Source organism: Camelus dromedarius, chromosome 24 (genome assembly GCF_036321535.1).
Source record: "Camelus dromedarius isolate mCamDro1 chromosome 24, mCamDro1.pat, whole genome shotgun sequence".
NCBI lineage: Eukaryota > Metazoa > Chordata > Mammalia > Artiodactyla > Camelidae > Camelus > Camelus dromedarius.
The window spans coordinates 31,541,409-31,557,957 of record NC_087459.1 but is presented as its reverse complement, the minus strand read 5'-3'; the positions used below and the strand labels follow the sequence as shown (position 1 = coordinate 31,557,957).

The window sequence follows — 16,549 nt, the reverse complement described above, 5'->3', positions numbered from 1 at the left end:
GGAAAATCAGCGAAGCAAACTGAGATTGTCTAGAACACAGAGTCCTTGCTTTAAAAGTGGACTGTAGTCCTCATACGTGTAACGTGTGGACCATTGCAGACGACTCGGGACAGATTAGTGCCCTGAATGTGAACATCATATGGGTGCTCAGCTCACCTCCAGACCCATTAACGTGGGACGTTGGTGATTTTCTTCAGCCTCGGTTTCCCCTTCTGTGGAAGGCGGGTACCAACAGCTCCCTCGCCTGGTGATCGTGAGGACTAAATGCAGTCAGGGCCCTGAAGGCTCCCCCAACAGGGGTGCGCATGGAGTAACCTCCCTCCCCACCTCCCCAGTGTGGATCATAGCTTCAGCCCCACCCCCCTCCACCCGCCCGTCCCCTAACAAAACGCCGTGCTCAGAGATGTCAGTGAACGCTCGTCTGAAAGCGAGGATCCCCTCCGGAGAGGAAGTCACGGTTCTCGCGAGTTAGTGTGAGAATCAGACCAAGCATGTTTTCTTGCTGCGAGGACTCAGGTAAAACTGAACTCCTGAACACCCAGGGTTTATGGAATTTGTTGCTAATATTAAAGAGATATACGTTTCTGTGATAGCCCTGCAGATTTAATCTGATCACGACAAGACACTCAGAATACCTTGCCGTTTCAAGGACAACTTGATAACGCGCGTAAAAATTAGACCTTTATTCACCGCAGCCTTTAGACTTTGGGTGCCAATTGATTCAGTTCGTTCTGTGCAGTTCCTTCAGCCGCCCCTGAAAATGTGTCGGCCGAGGCTGTCAGCTCCACCCAGATTCTGCTGACGTGGGCTTCGGTGCCGGAGCAGGACCAGAACGGGCTAATCCTGGGCTACAAGGTAGGTGTATGTTTATGCTGTGAAGGCGCCACCAGCCGTCACCCCTCAAACCAGCGAGCTCCTGTTTTCTGAGATCTTCTCCGGCCCTGGCCTGGTTCCTGATTTTCATGTCTGTTGTCTCATCTAAGCTTCATGACCGTGTGGGGCTTAGGCATTGGTGTGACCCCAACAGGCCAGAACAGGGACTCGAGCGCTGAGCCCGTTTCCCGGCTTGTGCAAGGGGGCGACGACGGTAGCCCCCTCGCAGGGCTGGCGCGAGAATGAAGCGGGTTCTCCTGTGACGTGCCGGTTCCGTCATTAGAGACCTGCATGCGTGTCTGCGTGGGTGTCACCGCCACCCTGGCCCGGCCCGGGCAGTGGCCTCCACCGTCAGGGTTGGACACCTGCCAGCTTCTCTGGGAGCCGTTTCTGGATTTAGTTTTGCCTGCATTTACCTGGACCCTTAAAAACCTGCGCTGTTCTTGCTTCATCACCACCCAGGCAGCAGAATGAAGCCCCTGCATTTGTCCAGGAAGGCCCGGCGGTCTTGTGCGCAGCCGCACAGACTCCTAGCAGGCCTTTACCTCCTTGCTTTCCGGCATCTGTCCTGTTTCCCGACCTGTTCTCACGCCCCGCCCCAGGCATTCTAATCTGCCCTTTGTGGCCCCTGCAGACATGAGGATCCCGCCGAGTGGGTTCCGTGGCCAACAAGCCACGCCCCGCCCGCACCCGACCCTGGAGCGAAGCGCTTGTTTTCACACTCCTCCCTGCTGACCCGTCTCTCCCAGCCTTCCGGTCACTGGTCTTAGGGGCCAGTTCAGAGAAGGTGGCCCTAGGGAATGAGCAGGAGCAGGTGGGCCATGGGGGTGCCTCTCAGGATGGCCCTGTGGGCAGTGCGTGGCTGGAGGTGGGGCCTCAGTTCAGGTGGATAACAGTCTCCGCATAAGCCAGGCAACTGGGAGGGCAGTTGGCTCCCTTTGCAGGAAGCAGGATGTGTCTGGTTCATACCAAGTCCTCGTTTTAATGGCTGCTGCTGGGAGCCTCAAAGCCTGTAAATTACAGCAGGGAGTCCCGCCGCCCAGCCCAGCCTTGGGCAGGGCCATAGCTCCAGCCCCAACTGCTTCATCGCCATCTTTTCCCCAAAATGCCAGCAAATAGGAGTTAGACTCACAGCCCCTCCACACAGCGGCCCTGGGGGAGGACACTCAGTTGCCGGGTCCTGGCCGATTGGTCCCCAGGCCCCTCCTGCACACGGCATCCCCGTGACCTGACTCCCCTGCCTTCTGTGTTGATGCTCAGATTCTGTTCCGGGCCAAAGACCTGGATCCTGAGCCCAGAAGCCACGTGGTGCGAGGGAACCACACGCAGTCGGCGCTGCTGGCAGGTCTGGGGAAGTTTGTGCTGTACGAACTCCAGGTGCTTGCGTTCACCCGCATCGGGAATGGGGTCCCCAGCACACCCCCCATCCTGGAACGGACCAAGGATGACGGTACGTGTCCCCTTGTGCCTCGGCCCACCTCCCGGCTTTGCCTTCGCGACCCAAGCCGTGTGGGTGGTTGTCACGTTTAAGTTAATTTTCAAAACACTTGTTCCTTTTTTCAGCAGAGGGAAACAAAACAAAGTTGATCTGGGGTCACTGAGCACTCCTCTGGCCAGCTGCGGCTGGAGTGGGCGTTCCGGCCTGACCTGAGCCTGTGTGGAGTTTCCGTCGCGGCTCTACTGGGGGCCGCGTCCACCCTCAAGGCCGGGCTGGGGCGGGGGGGGGGGTGCGGGCAGGAAATTTGGGACCTCCCCGTTGGCGGTGTTGGCACAAATCTGGCTGAAGGCGCCCACTCCCACCCAAGTGCCTCCATGCTCTCGGCGTGTGCGTGACAAGAGATCATTGGAGGTTCTGCACGGGGTGCGTCTGCTGGGTCCCCGGCCCCAGACCCCGTCCCCGCCTGAGTAACAAGCACGCTTTGACGACGTTGTCATCAGTAAGTGTGTCCCTCCCCTTCGCAGACGTCAAGTACTTAGAGGTCGGCGCCTTTACGTGATCATGGTAGGCTGTGACACGTATTCTCCCCCCAAAACCCACTGTGGGGATCAGAAGCAGCTGACGGACGTGAAACCACCGGAGATTTCCTGAAGCATCTTTACTGAAGTCATTAAATCAGCCCACAAGCGCACTGGACCGCGGTCTCTCCGTTTTGCTGGGCTTCCCCTGGGTCGGGGGCAGGGAGGCCACCTCGATCATCGTCCTCCCCTGAGGACAGGTCTCAGGGCAGCTGGGCTCTGAGAGGGAGCATGTGACCTGAAAGTCATTTCTTTGCAAAACTACATGGTATGTCTAGGGTCACACAGGTGAAAAGTTAAAGGGGCGTTTGAGTAACCGTTCCTCACACTCCGTCAGTTGTAACACAGCCTCGGCTGGTGAGTCATGGAAAGATTTCTGTTTTTCTCTCACACACAATCCTGAAATAAATGTGTTCCTTCTCCACATTTCAGTGTGACGCAGGGACCACCCTTGGGGACAGTGAGGGGGCAGATGCCACGTAAGACTGACATCAGAGTTTCATATTTGTGGATTGGTCCTGCCGCGTGAGCCCGTGGCCTCCTCCTTACCCAGGGCTCACAGCACACGTTTACAATTTAAAATACTCTTCTCAGCTTAAGAGCAGGAGGCAGAATTCAGCAGCCCTGGGGTGACTGTAACACATGCCGTTCTAATTCTGTATTGATTGTTCCATGCTCGTGGCCTCTTACCTGGGAGTCAGCCAGCCATTAAGTTCCAGCAGGAAGTCCCCAAGCTGGCCACACGCTGACACGCCTGTCCGTTCAAGTAAATGCATTTTACGAGGGCCTGCTATTCGAAACATAACTGGTTTTGAATCGCCGGTGCATCGGACCACGCAGGAGGACTAGTGCCCGCATCTGTGGACGTCAGCTCTTGGTTTTCTGGGCCAGCGCGGGAGAGGGGTGGTGTGCCCAAGGGAGAAGCCGCTGATTACAGCCGTGTCATTTGGCTAATCACTGTAGCCTCCTTTTGTAGTTGGGAGGGGCCTGCGGCCTCCTATTGATCTGACAGCTACTTTGTGGGTGTCCAGCCCAGGAGAGGAACAGCTCGGTCCAGCGGAATCTCTTCTTTGACGCGGGGTGCCCTCTACAAAGCCACTTCGCGGCTGGTCAGCGAGACTCACGCAGCTCGCACTCACGGGCCCCCCAGCGCAGTTCCCGGGCACTGCTTTTGAAACCTGGAAAGTGGATGAGCCGGATTCAAAATGAGGAGTTTCCTCAGCATCATTAGGGAGACACACAGATTCCAAACACCGTTTTGTTACCAGGTCCAAGCTCCCGCTGCTCACCAGACAACCAGTAATCAGGAGAGAGGCACTAGGGCAGGGAATAGCAATTTTATTCAGAAAACCAGCAGACTGAGAAGGTGGGGGACTCGTCCTGGAGAACCATCTTCCTCAAGTCAGAATTTAGGCTCCTTTTGTACTGAAAAGGGGAGGGGTGTGGCTGGTTGTTGCAAACTTCCTGGTGTTGGAATCCTTTGTTCTTGAAGCCGTCCTCGTGGGCCAGGGCATGGTGTCCCTGTAAACGTCCAACAAGACAAATGTTATTCTCTGCTCTGCAACTTTTTATCTCTATATGAAGGAAAAGTGTCAGACCCTTAAAGGTCAGAGCCTTGAGGGTGGGCTGTCCTGTCTATTTCAGGCTCTAGGTGACATTCTTCTACAAAAGGTGCAGAACCAGCAGGACTCAGCCCAGAAGACAGAGCCCAGGGTTAGAGCCAAAGGAACAGGTCTAATATGGAGCCACATTTGCTCTTCCCTATTACAATTTTCCCAAAACTTGGAGTGACTCGCCTGTAAGTGGTGTCACTGTGGCAGTGACTGTGCTCGGCCAGCCCGCAGCATCCTGCGTCGCCGCATCACACGCCCAGATAACGTCCTAGTGGAGCCTGCATCACTGTCTTCTCTCCCCCCAGCCCCAGGCCCCCCCGTGAGGCTCGTGTTCCCGGAGGTGAGGCTGACATCTGTGCGGACCGTGTGGCAGCCCCCGGAGGAGCCCAACGGCGTCGTTCTGGGTAAGGGAGCGGTGCGACTACCAAGACCGCAGCCCAGAGGGAAGGGACGACTAGGTGGATTTCGTCTAATTTTGCTAGATGGCTAAGAGGTTAGAAAAAACCCTGTCGACAGCCACCTGGCGCTTTCTGAGCAGAGAGGCTTTGACCCTTTGTCTCCTGCGCTAAGTGTTTCTTTGCAGAGTGAAATCACATTTTTCTAGCCCAGGATCTTTCCTGCTTGTTTGCAGTTCAGGGCAGGACCATCTGTAATTGACCTTTTCTCTGCTCTGAAATAACCCAGTTACTCTGATGTATGTTTGGGAAACAACCGGCTAGTTTTCCGAGGAAGGTTCCCGCCCGGGCTTTGCTCTGAGGTCCCGGGAACGTCCCTCCTCTGCGGCAGGGCCTGCGCGCAGTCCCTGGAGGAAGTTCCCCGAGGGAACAGCATGCTTGGGTCCCAGGGAAGCAGTGCACTCATAACCTTCCGTTCCGAGGGCCGGCTCTGATCGCTTTGATGAGAAGCCTTAATTTGTCCTAGTTCCCCAGAGGTGGCAAATTTTATTTTGAAAAATCATGGGTCCCTTTGTTTTTTCACCCTTTACCTGTGACCAGTGAAGGGACTCAGACATGCCAGGCATCGCGTACAGAGTGGGACGTGAGGATGAGATGTCCCCATCCTTGAGGTGCGGACAGTGCCGGGAGGGAGGGACGCTGGGGACACTACTGTGTGACCGGCGAGGGGGTTGGAGGCTCCGCTCGGTGTCCTACACTCCGCCTGCTGGGTTCGGGAGGTCGGGGATGGGGGCTATTTTGAGAATGAGTGGCTTCCAAAGCCTTGAACAGACGGCTGCCTTTTGCCCATGGGTGCGTGGACAGGTCCCAGATGGAGCCGTGGGCTGTGCGGGGCTGGCACCTGCTGGGAAGACCTGGTGGGTGCGCCGGAGGTGGCCAGAGGCCCAGACCTTTCAGAGTGGGCCTTTAAAGGCCAGGCACCGGGCACGTGTATTCAGCACTGAAAGATGGTGTTTACCTCTGCCTCCCCGCAAACAGACCCGCAAACATGCCGGCTTGTGTTCTGGGTGATTTACAGTGAGGTCGTAAACATGGGCTCATGAGTAGGCAGCAAAACGCACACTTAGACCTGCTTTTGACATGAGGATTCTGAGATTTGGTGTAAAAAGGGGGTTCACTTCATTTAAAAAAAAGTTTGAAAATCTGTGCTGAGGGCCATAGGGAGTCACCCAGGGACCTTGAGCAGTGAAGTGACATGATCAGACTTGTCGTTTAGAGGATGACTGGCAGCCGGGGGAGGGGACAGACGGCTGACAACTGCAGCGGGGCCTGGGGCTCGGGAGCCATCGGCACCTTCAGATCCGCTCTCTCCTGCTGCGGGTCCTGAAGTCGCAGCTAGGAGCGCTCTGCTGGGGGAACAGCCCCGCCAAGCTAGGTGACCCCTGCAAGTGCCTGCTCCTGAATCACAGTCAGCGGCTGGAGGAGCCTCTGGCCAAGGGCGCCTTGCAGATCCTGTGCCCCTGAGAAACTCCGGCAGGCTTGACTCGGGCCCTGGAGCCCTGGGCTCTGCGGAGCTGACGCCCCCGCGAGGGTTCCCGGAACCCACACAGCGCCCTGCTGACAGCCTTTTCCAGAACAAGCAGGTGAACTGTCTGACTACCCAGGGGACACCCCGGCGTGCTGTGCAGCAGGAAATACTTCTACAGCACTAGACACGAGATTCTGACCTGTCATGTCCGGCCCCGGGAGTCTTCAAGAGCGATGCTGTCTGCGAAGGAGCAGGCGTCCCGGGCTGCTGAGGGCGGAGGCGCTGCCGCCCCGGGCTCCCTGCGCTGCCCCGGCCGGACCCGGCTGGTCCCAATGCTGTGATCACCTCTGCGTTCTCCGCAGCCTCCCGGCCGCTGAGATCAGTGCTGACAGCAGGGCTCCACGGGGGCGAGCATGGGGAGAGGATGCATTTCACGTGTGTTTCACTCTCAGCACGGACAGACCTGCGCCCTGACTCTGCGGCCATGACTTTGAACTGCGCACCCAAGGTCTTCCCTGCAAACCTGGTGAGGTTCCGGCCTCAGCAGCACCAGGCCGTTCCACTTGCCTGGGCCTTTGCCAGGACAGACCACCCCCCACCCCGGCCTCTGCTTTTCCTCGGAGGATCTCATCGGTGGTCATCTCTGCCTGCAACCATGCACCTCACTGTTACGGGGTCTCTGACGTCGTTTTCCTGATCATGAAAGCACACGTACAATGATAGTTCAGGTCACAAGGAGATAGCACTGCACACTCACCAGATTTAGAACCACAGAGCATCTGATGAGCCCAGCAGAGGTGAGGCTGTGGGGAGACCGTCTCCTATACTCGTGCGGGAGCTGGAGCTGGTACAGCCGCTCGGGGGACAGTCTCGCCTGCGGGCACCCATGTCCTAGCCAACATCCCCTTCCAGGTCTTAACCCTGGAGAAGTCCTCACCCTGGTTCCCATGGAGAAAAGCACAAGGCAATTCACTGCAGAGTTGCTTTAAACAACAGAGAAGAAAAAAGGAACTGGAAACAGTCCATACGCCCCCCCACTAAGGCGATGAAGAGGTGAATCGTGGGCTATTCGCACTGCAGAGGACGTGACGGCAGTTCAAGTAACGAACAAACTCACAAACATCTGTTGAGTGAAGAAAGCAAGTTGCAGAAGAGTGTGTGTAGCATGAAGACGCCTCTGTAGATTGAAAACTCTGCAGCCATTGCTGTAGGTCCTCTATGGGCACATGTACCTAGCAGAAGTGTAATCTGGCAAAACCTCAAGATTTGTTCAGTGTCTGATGAACATGTGGGTGTGTGATCTGTTATTCCAAGTATTCTTCTGCGTGTTTGAGATATTTTATCATTTAAAAAGGACAACCATAAAATAAAAATAGCCCATTCGCTATACTTTTTTCTTTTTTTTTTAACTTTTTTATTGAGTAATAGTCATTTTACAATGTTGTGTCAAATTCTAGTGTAGAGCACAATTTTTCAGTTATACATGAACATACATATATTCATTGTCACATTTTTTTTCACTATGAGCAACCAGAAGATCTTGTATACATTTCCCTGTGCTATATAGTATAATCTTGTTTATCTATTCCACATTTTAAAATCCCAGTCTGTCCCTTCTGACCCCCCCGCCCCCTTGGCAACCACAAGTTTGTATTCTATGTCCATCAGTCTGTTTCTGTTTTGTATTTCTGTTTTGTTTTTTTTTTTTTTTTTTTTTTTAGATTCCTCATATGAGCGATCTCATGTAGTATTTTTCTTTCTCTTTCTGGCTTAATTCATTTAGAATGACATTCTCCAGGAACATCCATGTTGCTGCAAATGGCGTTATGTTGTCGGTTTTTGTGGCTGAATAGTATTCCATCGTATAAATATACCACAGCTTCTTTATCCAGTCACCTGTTGATGGACATTTAGGCAGTTTCCATGTCTTGGCTATTGTAAATAGTGCTGCTATGAACATTGGGGTGCAGGTGTCATTTTGAAGTAGGGTTCCTTCTGGATATAAGCCCAGGAGTGGGATTCCTGGGTCACATGGTAAGTCTATTCCTAGTCTTTTGAGGAATCTCCATAGTGTTTTCAACTGGCTTTCCTTGCTCCCCTCTCCCACTCTTAATGGTTTAGATGTCTTCTTTTACAATTTTGTGTTTATTCTTTTTGCAATTCATGACAGTTGCCTCCTTTCCAGTTATAAGTTTCTCATTTTTGTGGCATCCTGCTTCTTTTCTATTTAGAGTAGACCTGTGAGTATTTCTTTTAGCCTGGGTTTAGTGTTGCTAAACTCTTTTAGTTTTTGCTTTTCTGTGAAATTCTTTATCTCTCCCTCTATTCTAAAGGATAGCCTTGCTGGATATAGTATCCTAGGCTGCCTCTTTTTTTCATTCAGGACTTTGAATATATCTTGCCACTCCCTTCTGGCCTGTAGTGTTTTTGTAGAGAAATCAGCTGAGAGCCTTATGGGGGTTCCCTTATAACTCACTCTTTGTTTTTCTCTTGCTGCCTTTAGGATCCTTTCTTTATCCTTGACTCTGGCCATCTCGATTATGCTGTCTTGATGTGAGTCTGTTTGGATTGTTCCTGTTTGGGACCCTCTGAGCCTCCTGTACTTGGATATCTGATTCCTTCTTTAGATGCGGGAAGTTTTCAGTCATGATTTCTTCAAACACCTTTTCAATCCCCTTTGTTCTTTCTTCCCCTTCTGGTACCCCTATTATGCGAAGATTGGCACACTTTATATTATCCCGTAGGTCCCTTATATTGTTTTCATTGTTACTTGTTTTTCTCTCAGCTGTTCTGATTGGGTGCTTTCTGTTGTCCTGTCTTCAGGTCACTTATTTGTTCCTCTGCATTATCTAGCCAGCTTTGCACAGCCTTTAGGTCAGCTCTCACCTCAGCAAATGAGTTTCTAATTCTACTTGGTTCTTCTTTATAGCTTCTATTTCATTTTTGACATATTTTATATCTCTAAACACTGTTTCTTTTCGTTCCTTCAGTACTTTGATCACTCCTTTTTTGAAATCTTGATCTAGTAGGCCATCCATGTCTATGTCCTTGATCATGCTTTCAGGGGATTTCTCTTGATCTATTAATTGGGAGTGGTTCCTCTGCTTCTTCATATTGCTCATATCTCTCTGGCACTGTGGCTTAAGGAGTATCAGTTATCTAGTTCTCCTGGAGATGCTGTGCTCTTAATGATTTTATCGAGAAGTCTTTGTGTCTTCGCCCTGTTTCGCGAACTCAGCTTGCTGTTTCCAGAGGCCCTCTGTTGGCACCCACGTCTGTGCTGCTCCCAGTGGCTATCGGCTAGCAGATTGCGCCCCCTCCCAACACTGGGTCAGGAGCTGAGCTCTTATCTGGTGGGTGGGCGGGTCACTCCCCCTCCCAATGCCGCAGTCAGATGCTGCGCTGGGGCGAGTCAGATGGGCAGATCACACCCCCCTCCCAGCACCGTGGTCAGGTGCTGCATTCCTGCCAGGAAGGTGGTTGGCTGCCCGCCCTCTCCCAGCACTGGTTATTCCGCTGCTTTGTGCAGCTGCCCGATCCGCCTCAGGTCGGCGCTCTGAAGGTGGGCTTGGGGAAGACCATGGAACGGCCTCCCCCCTGCTCTGTGCCAAATCTCACCTCCTTGTTTGTCTCGGTGGCACAAGTTCTCTAAGATGCCAGGGCAGAAAGATCCTATCTGCCTTGGGCTATAAACAAGTCTCAGTCCTGCCTAGGAGTCTCGGAGGCCCTGGGTGCGGATTCAGGTCTCGGCCACCCCCGCCCAGGCGCTGCACACAGAAGATGGCGGCTGTGGCTGTGCCCCGCCTCTCTTCTCCGAGGAGGACCAGCGATGGTGGCACAGGTCTGAGGAGACAAAGGCTACGGCGCCCTCCCCCCAGGGCACACCAGCCTTGTTGCTTTGCTTTTTTCACAATTTATGGGGGACCGAGGTTGTTCTGCTCCATATCCCCTCCCAGCGACGGCGCACAGCCCCCTGCAGTCCTCTGGGGCTGCCTCAGTGCAGCCGCCGCTGTCCTCCACCCGGCTCAGGTGGCCTGTCCTAGCCCCAGCTGCCGGCTCGTGTCTCGGGCTGGGTGTCGTGGGGACCCTCTATGCCCGTTTAACTCAGATCTGTCAGTCAAGGGGTGCTCGGGGCAGATCAGAGCCTCAGAGGCTCCCCTTCCATCCTGTTGGCCTCTCTATTGGATGGGGGAGACCCAGCAAACGAGCGCTGTTCCTCCTTTGCCCCTCCCTCCCCGTGGGATCCCCGCACTGTTTTGCTTTTTCTTCTTTCTTTTTTCCTTTTCTTCTACCAGATTTTTGGCGTCTTTGCCTTTTGAAGAGGGCAATGTTCTTTCGGAGTTCTGCAGGTGCTCTGGTTGGCTGAGTAGGTCCGTAGATGTGAGTTTTGGTGTATTTGTGGGAGAAGGTGAGCTACGAGCATCCTTCTACTCCACCATCTTGCCTCCTTGTTATATGTTTTTCAAAGGCAAAATTCACAAAATAACAAGAAAATGAAAATCATCTGCAGTTCCACCATCTAAAAATAATGTCAACATTTTTCCTTCCAGTCAATTTTCTAATATTTTTGCTATAATATGTTCCATATGTACAAAGGAATCTCGTCATTCTAGTGTATTTGTTACAGTGAGGAATGAAATAACACGGCTGTCCCCGCCGCCTACTTTAAGATGTGGAACCCTACCAGTACCACCGAAGCCCCAGCAAAAGGTAGACCCTGGCCTGAATTTCATGTTTGTCATTCTTTTATTTTCCTTTATGATTTCACTGCAGTTGTATTTAAGCCCAGACAACCCAGTACTAGCGTTGTGTCTTGGGAACTTTATGTGAGTTCCTGTTATGGATTTTTCCATGGCTTGATTTTTCCTTTCAACCTTGTGCCTCTTGCTTGTCTCAGGGAGGCATCAGCTGCATCTCACGGCTCTCTGACCATGAGCTTCTGCGCTTGGCAGAGCAGCCGTCCGTTCTCTGATGCTGGGTACCTGGGGAGCTTCTAGTAGGTCTGTGGCAGCACAGCCTGGTGCACCTGTGTGAGGCCTCTCTGGTGTGGACACCGGGCACAGCTTCGTCAGGTCAGAGTCTGCACATTCTCAACTCTCCACAATGACGCAGACTGTTTTCCTGAGTGGTGACACCAGTTTGCACACCCGCCAGCAGGCAGAAGGATTCCTGTCGCTTGATGCCTCTTTGCCAACATTCCATAGACTCAGACTTCGACGGTGGTGGCGTGTGGTTTTATGCTGGGTCTGCTCGGTGGCAGATGGCCTTGGCCGTCCCTGTCCTCTATCCCTGGGCATCTTAACATCTCTGAAATGCTGTTCCCATTTCCTCTTCCACCCCTGTCATTCCTCCTCTCTTGACAGTTCAACCATGCACTTAGAAGGTTTCCATTTCTTGATATCATGTTTATTGTTTTTAAATGCCTTGACAGGAGGGTTGTCAGGACACCTGGTTGACCACATTACCAGTCCCAGAAGCCTTCTAAATATGCCTGTATTGTGTGAACTTCCACTGTAAGAACATATTCAAATATTGTTAACGTTTCAACTCAGATAAACTATAACTGAAAATGGAGGAATGTAGATCATCTCCCAAGTTTTACCACCATAACTGACTGTGTGACTGACATACTTAGAGGTGAATCTTCACAGCACTTCTGCTGGTTTCTTTAGGGTATAACCCTGGGTGGGGAGTAACTAGGAGACGGTGTTAGAACATTTTTAAGGGTCTTCACACACATTTAAATTTTCTCTCCAGAAACACTGTGAATCAGCCCACGTCACCCCAGCCTCACCAACACTGGACACTAACTCAGCCAGGTTAATAGGTAAAATGAAATATTTATATGTTGGGGGATTTTTTTTTTCAAAATTTCTGGGCCACAAGTATTTTTTTCCCTTCGGGAATTTCCAGTTTACGCCCTAAATTAGTTTGCTGGGGCTGCCAGGAGTACCATTAAGCGGGCGGCTTCAACAACAGAAATGTGCTTTCTGTCAGTTCTGGGGGCTGGAGGCCCAGGGTCGAGGTGTCGGCAGGGTTGGTTCCTCTGCGCCTCCCTCCTTGGTGTGCAGACAGCCGTCTTCTCCTGGTGTGCTTCTCTGTCCTGACCTCCTTTTCTTATAAGGACACCAGTCCTCGGATTAGGGCCCACCCACATCACCTCCTTTGACTGTAATCACCTCTGTGACGACCCCATCTCCACACACGAGCACATTCTGAGGTCCTCACGGTTAGAACTTTAATATATGAGTTTTGGGAGGACACAGTTCAGCCCATCAAGTGTCCTTTGACCGTTTTCTTTTCGGGACTCTCTTTACACACGGGTGTTATCCTAAAGACCAAGGGGCTGAGCAGCCTGGCCCTGAGGTCTGGTCTGTGTTGGAGACCCGGCCCTGGGGTCAGGACCTCTAGCTCAGTAAATATTAACCAACGCGATCATTAAGAATGTTGTGAGACTGGATTCTTGGGCCTCGGTTTTTCCCCAGCCCTGGAGAGGGAATAGGGTGAAGCCCCTTGTGAGAGAGAACTCAGAGCAAAGCCTGCCACGCGCAAACCTCTCCTGGAACCTTGTGGTGGCTCGGTGCTTCGCCCTTTCTCTCGGACTAGAGAAATTCCGTCTGTATCGTGTTGCGTTGTATTCACGTTAACGTTTACTTTGTACTCGCCGACGGTGTGTTGCATGGACTTGTGCTCCGTCACCCTAGTGATAGAGCAGAGGGTTCATCCCCGAAAGACAGTTTGGGGTTAGGTTACAGGACACTCCCCAAGTGCTGAGAAGTTTGGGTTTAGCTCCGTCATCCCCGGGAGGGGTGGGGGTGGGGTCACTGAAAGTCACAAAAACCCATGTAAGGAAAGTGTGGTACTCTGATACTTGGAGCAGTCCAAATAAAACAGCGCCCTGCCAGCCTCCGACGTGGCAAACATCGCGTCTGAGCCTCCTCTGTGGTCCTGACATTTAGTTGTAATTGCAGCATGCGTTGTCTGGGTTACCTGCCACCTGGGTGTTACCACAGCCAGCGCACTGAATTATAGATGCTGTAGGAAAGATGGGGAAATAGTTTCTAAAGATTCAGATTGGTGTTCATGGGGGAGAAAGGAAAACATCTTTTTGCGAGACTCACTTTGCATCCAGGGGCCTTGAGTCAACGCTCCGTCTCTGGCGGCACGGCCTTCTGTGTGTGTAAACACCCCTGTAGCGGGTGCTTTTGTGACCTGTATCAAAACACGTTCCTGCATCTCCAAAAGAGATTAACAGCATGAAGTGCGGGAGGCGCCTAGAGGGAAAAACTCTTGTTTATTTGCGTAAATATTTTACCAGGGAGAGCTCTCAGCATTTAGACCCTTCCTTCGGGGGATGCGCCAGAGCCACCTGAGTGCGGCCGTTTCTCCCTCACCTGCCAGCTACTCTGCGATCCTTTCAATGCTTTTAAGCTAAAGTGATGCATGTGGTCCTCCAACCTGTGAGGGTCTGCCCCACCAGACACACTGGAACCTCCCCTCCACGCAGTTAGAAGTCGGCCTGCCTCCTCCAGTTTATCAGAAAGGGAATTCAGAGCTCAATTGAAGAGAATCTGTGTTTGCAAATGTGCAGTTTTGAGCCACTGTGGGTGGTGCGCCCCAGTCTTGCCACCCTACTGCCCACCCCACAGCTTCTAGGGGGTCGGGCCCCACACTGCGCCTCCATTCTCTGAGATCGGGCCAGACACTCAGGGAGCAGCCCCCAGCCCGTGACTGCTGGGAGTGGGGGGAACAGCACTGCAGCCCCTCCTCCGGCTCCAAGGGGGGGCCCGGGTTCCCAGAGGGGTCACTGCTTCCCCCTGCCCTGCCCCCTTCCTTCTTCTCTGTGTCCTGGGTCGAGGAGCCCTGGAGTCTTCAGGGCTCAGGCAGAAGTGTCTCTGGAAGGGAAAGTACCTCGTGTGAGGCAAAGCCCCCGGCCTCCTCCACCCGCCTGCCCCTCCTGGCCGCAGGGACCGGGACATCCGGAGCACCTTGTCTTTGTGTCGCTTGCTGCCCGGCGCACACTTTACCTTTGCAGCCGGCCAAGCGCCCTGGCCTGGCGGCTGTGGCTTCAGGTCCCGCTGCGGGCAGCGGGCTTGCTCCCCGCCGCCCCGGCCCTGCCTTGGGCAGGCGCCCCAGGGCTCTTCCAGCCCCCCAGACTTCTTTGGCCACTTTCTGAAACGACACATCCCCTCTAGACAGACTGTTGCCACGGCGGTTGGGGCTCAAGTCGAGCCTCTGTCCCACGGCGGGCCGCTCGCCGCGTCTAAATGCTGTCTGGTTTCTCTCAGTCTTCCACAGTCACCTTGAAAATACCTGCTGAGTAGCCAGATTGTTTTCGAGTTTGTTTCCCTTTTCCTGAAATCATCAGCATCCTATCGTGTGAGAGCAGGAGCGAGGCCTCGTGGGAGGAACTGGGGCTCTGATGCTGGTGATGTCCTCTGAGAGCGAGAGGACACGCAGGCGCACACGCACGCATGTACACACATGTGCGTGTGCAAACGCGCACACACACACAGGACACCACCTAGAAGCATACGGCGACGCACCACCCCGGGCCCGGGGAGCGAGGCGGGCCTCTAAGAGAAGGAGGGCTCGTGTGAGGGAAGGCTGCCCGGGTGGAGGTGTGGGCAGGGCAGGGTCGCCTGGGGGCCCTGGGGGAACAGGTGGAATGGTTGTTCAGAAAGCAGACAAGAGCCAGCCAGGGGAGGAGAGCGGATGTTTAAGGAGAGACTGGGTTCCATTTAATCCCCAAATCCCAGTTCACAAAGATGTGCCTTTGAACAAAATCTCAGTTTCATCACAGGGTGTTGAGCTCCAGCCACAGAAGAGATGAAAATGTGGCGGAGAGTGAGCGACAGTGAACACACACCTGCGCGCATGTCCTTCTCCTAAACGTGTGTGAGCCCTCGTAATTCAGCCCTGCCGGGTGAGAGGTGACTGGGGTTAACGAGGAGTCTGAGTCGCCCACGCGACTCCCCGAGCTGCGAGGAGCCCGCGAGGGAACGCAGTGCGGTGCTGTGGGGGGCTGGGGTGGGGCCGGGACTCCCCAGCTCACTGCGTGGCAGCGGCCAGGCCGCAGCGTCCACGGCACTTGGAGGGCATGCTGATGGGGTAGTTTCTGCTTCTCCTGCCTTCTCACACGCTGAGAAAGAAACTTGGTCAGCTTGGTCCTACCCAGAAACTCCGTGTGTACACAGAGGGGCCCAGGCCCCCAACGCCCATACGTTCGTCTGCTTCTAACGCAAAGCTAACCTCTGCTGCTTTGGGAGGGTTGGTGTCTCAGGATGGCATTCGAGTGCCGAACTCACACTGGGCTGCGCCTCCCTCTTGAGGTCTGTAAAGTGCTGTGTTTGGTCGTGTCTTCCTGGTAGCCCGTGTCTGCCTGTGGTCTTGTGCTTGACTGTAAAATTTGGTTTGTCTTTGAAAACATTTTTTCCTTAGTTTCTTCCTTTAGTTCGGAAATGTGCAAGTGATAATGACGCGAGTCAGGGCTTCTGTTCAGGGCACAGACTGCCTTTCCTTCAGCAGTCAGGTGGAAATAGGGGCCACGACCAAGGACCCTGGCTCCCCAGCCCCATGTGAGGCTGGCTTCAGCCTCTGTGTACAAACCACAACCCCATGCAGACAGCGCAGCCCCGGGACAGAGGCCGCCTCCCACCACATCTCATCTCTCCTGTTTGCCACTTGAAATCTGCCGAAATGGGTACCGTGCTTCGCCCATAGCGTCACTGCAAACCCTGACGGTGTAAAACTAACAACACGACACCTAAAAGCTGGAGGTGAGTGTCCCGAGGAGGTCAGAGGGGACGTGAGGACGCAGATTCACAGCGCTCCCACAGCAGCGGGCGAGCTTCAGAGGGGAGTTCAGGGCCGGCGCCTCGGGTCGCAGGGACAGAAACGTATTTAAAGTGTAAAGGCACAGCCGGGGGAGCGATGACAGCAGCGATGTAACTTGTCTCGGTGGCGCGGCAGACAAGGTGGCGGTAAGAAGAAGGGAAGGTATGGTGCGTTCTCCGCTGTTGCTGGCGAGGAGCCGGAGGCGCTGCTGAGAAATGAGTCAATCGCAAGCACTGTAACTATTAGGAGTGAGTGCAGAGAACCGAAGACAGACGGAAACCTGCATG

General features: G+C 53.6%; 1 protein-coding gene across 3 annotated transcripts in view; it reads left to right on the top strand.

Annotated features, from left to right (window-relative positions):
* Nucleotides 1-16,549, top strand: part of SDK1 (sidekick cell adhesion molecule 1) — a 451,634-nt gene that overhangs the window by 364,974 nt on the left and 70,111 nt on the right. For 2 of the 3 annotated variants that reach the window (XM_064478731.1, XM_064478729.1), the window contains 3 exons: nt 740-855; nt 2,134-2,323; nt 4,808-4,906. In XM_064478731.1, coding sequence (XP_064334801.1) covers nt 740-855; nt 2,134-2,323; nt 4,808-4,906 — 405 coding nt within the window. The remainder of the gene's footprint in view (nt 1-739; nt 856-2,133; nt 2,324-4,807; nt 4,907-16,549) is intronic. The other variant, XM_064478730.1, reaches the window with a different exon arrangement.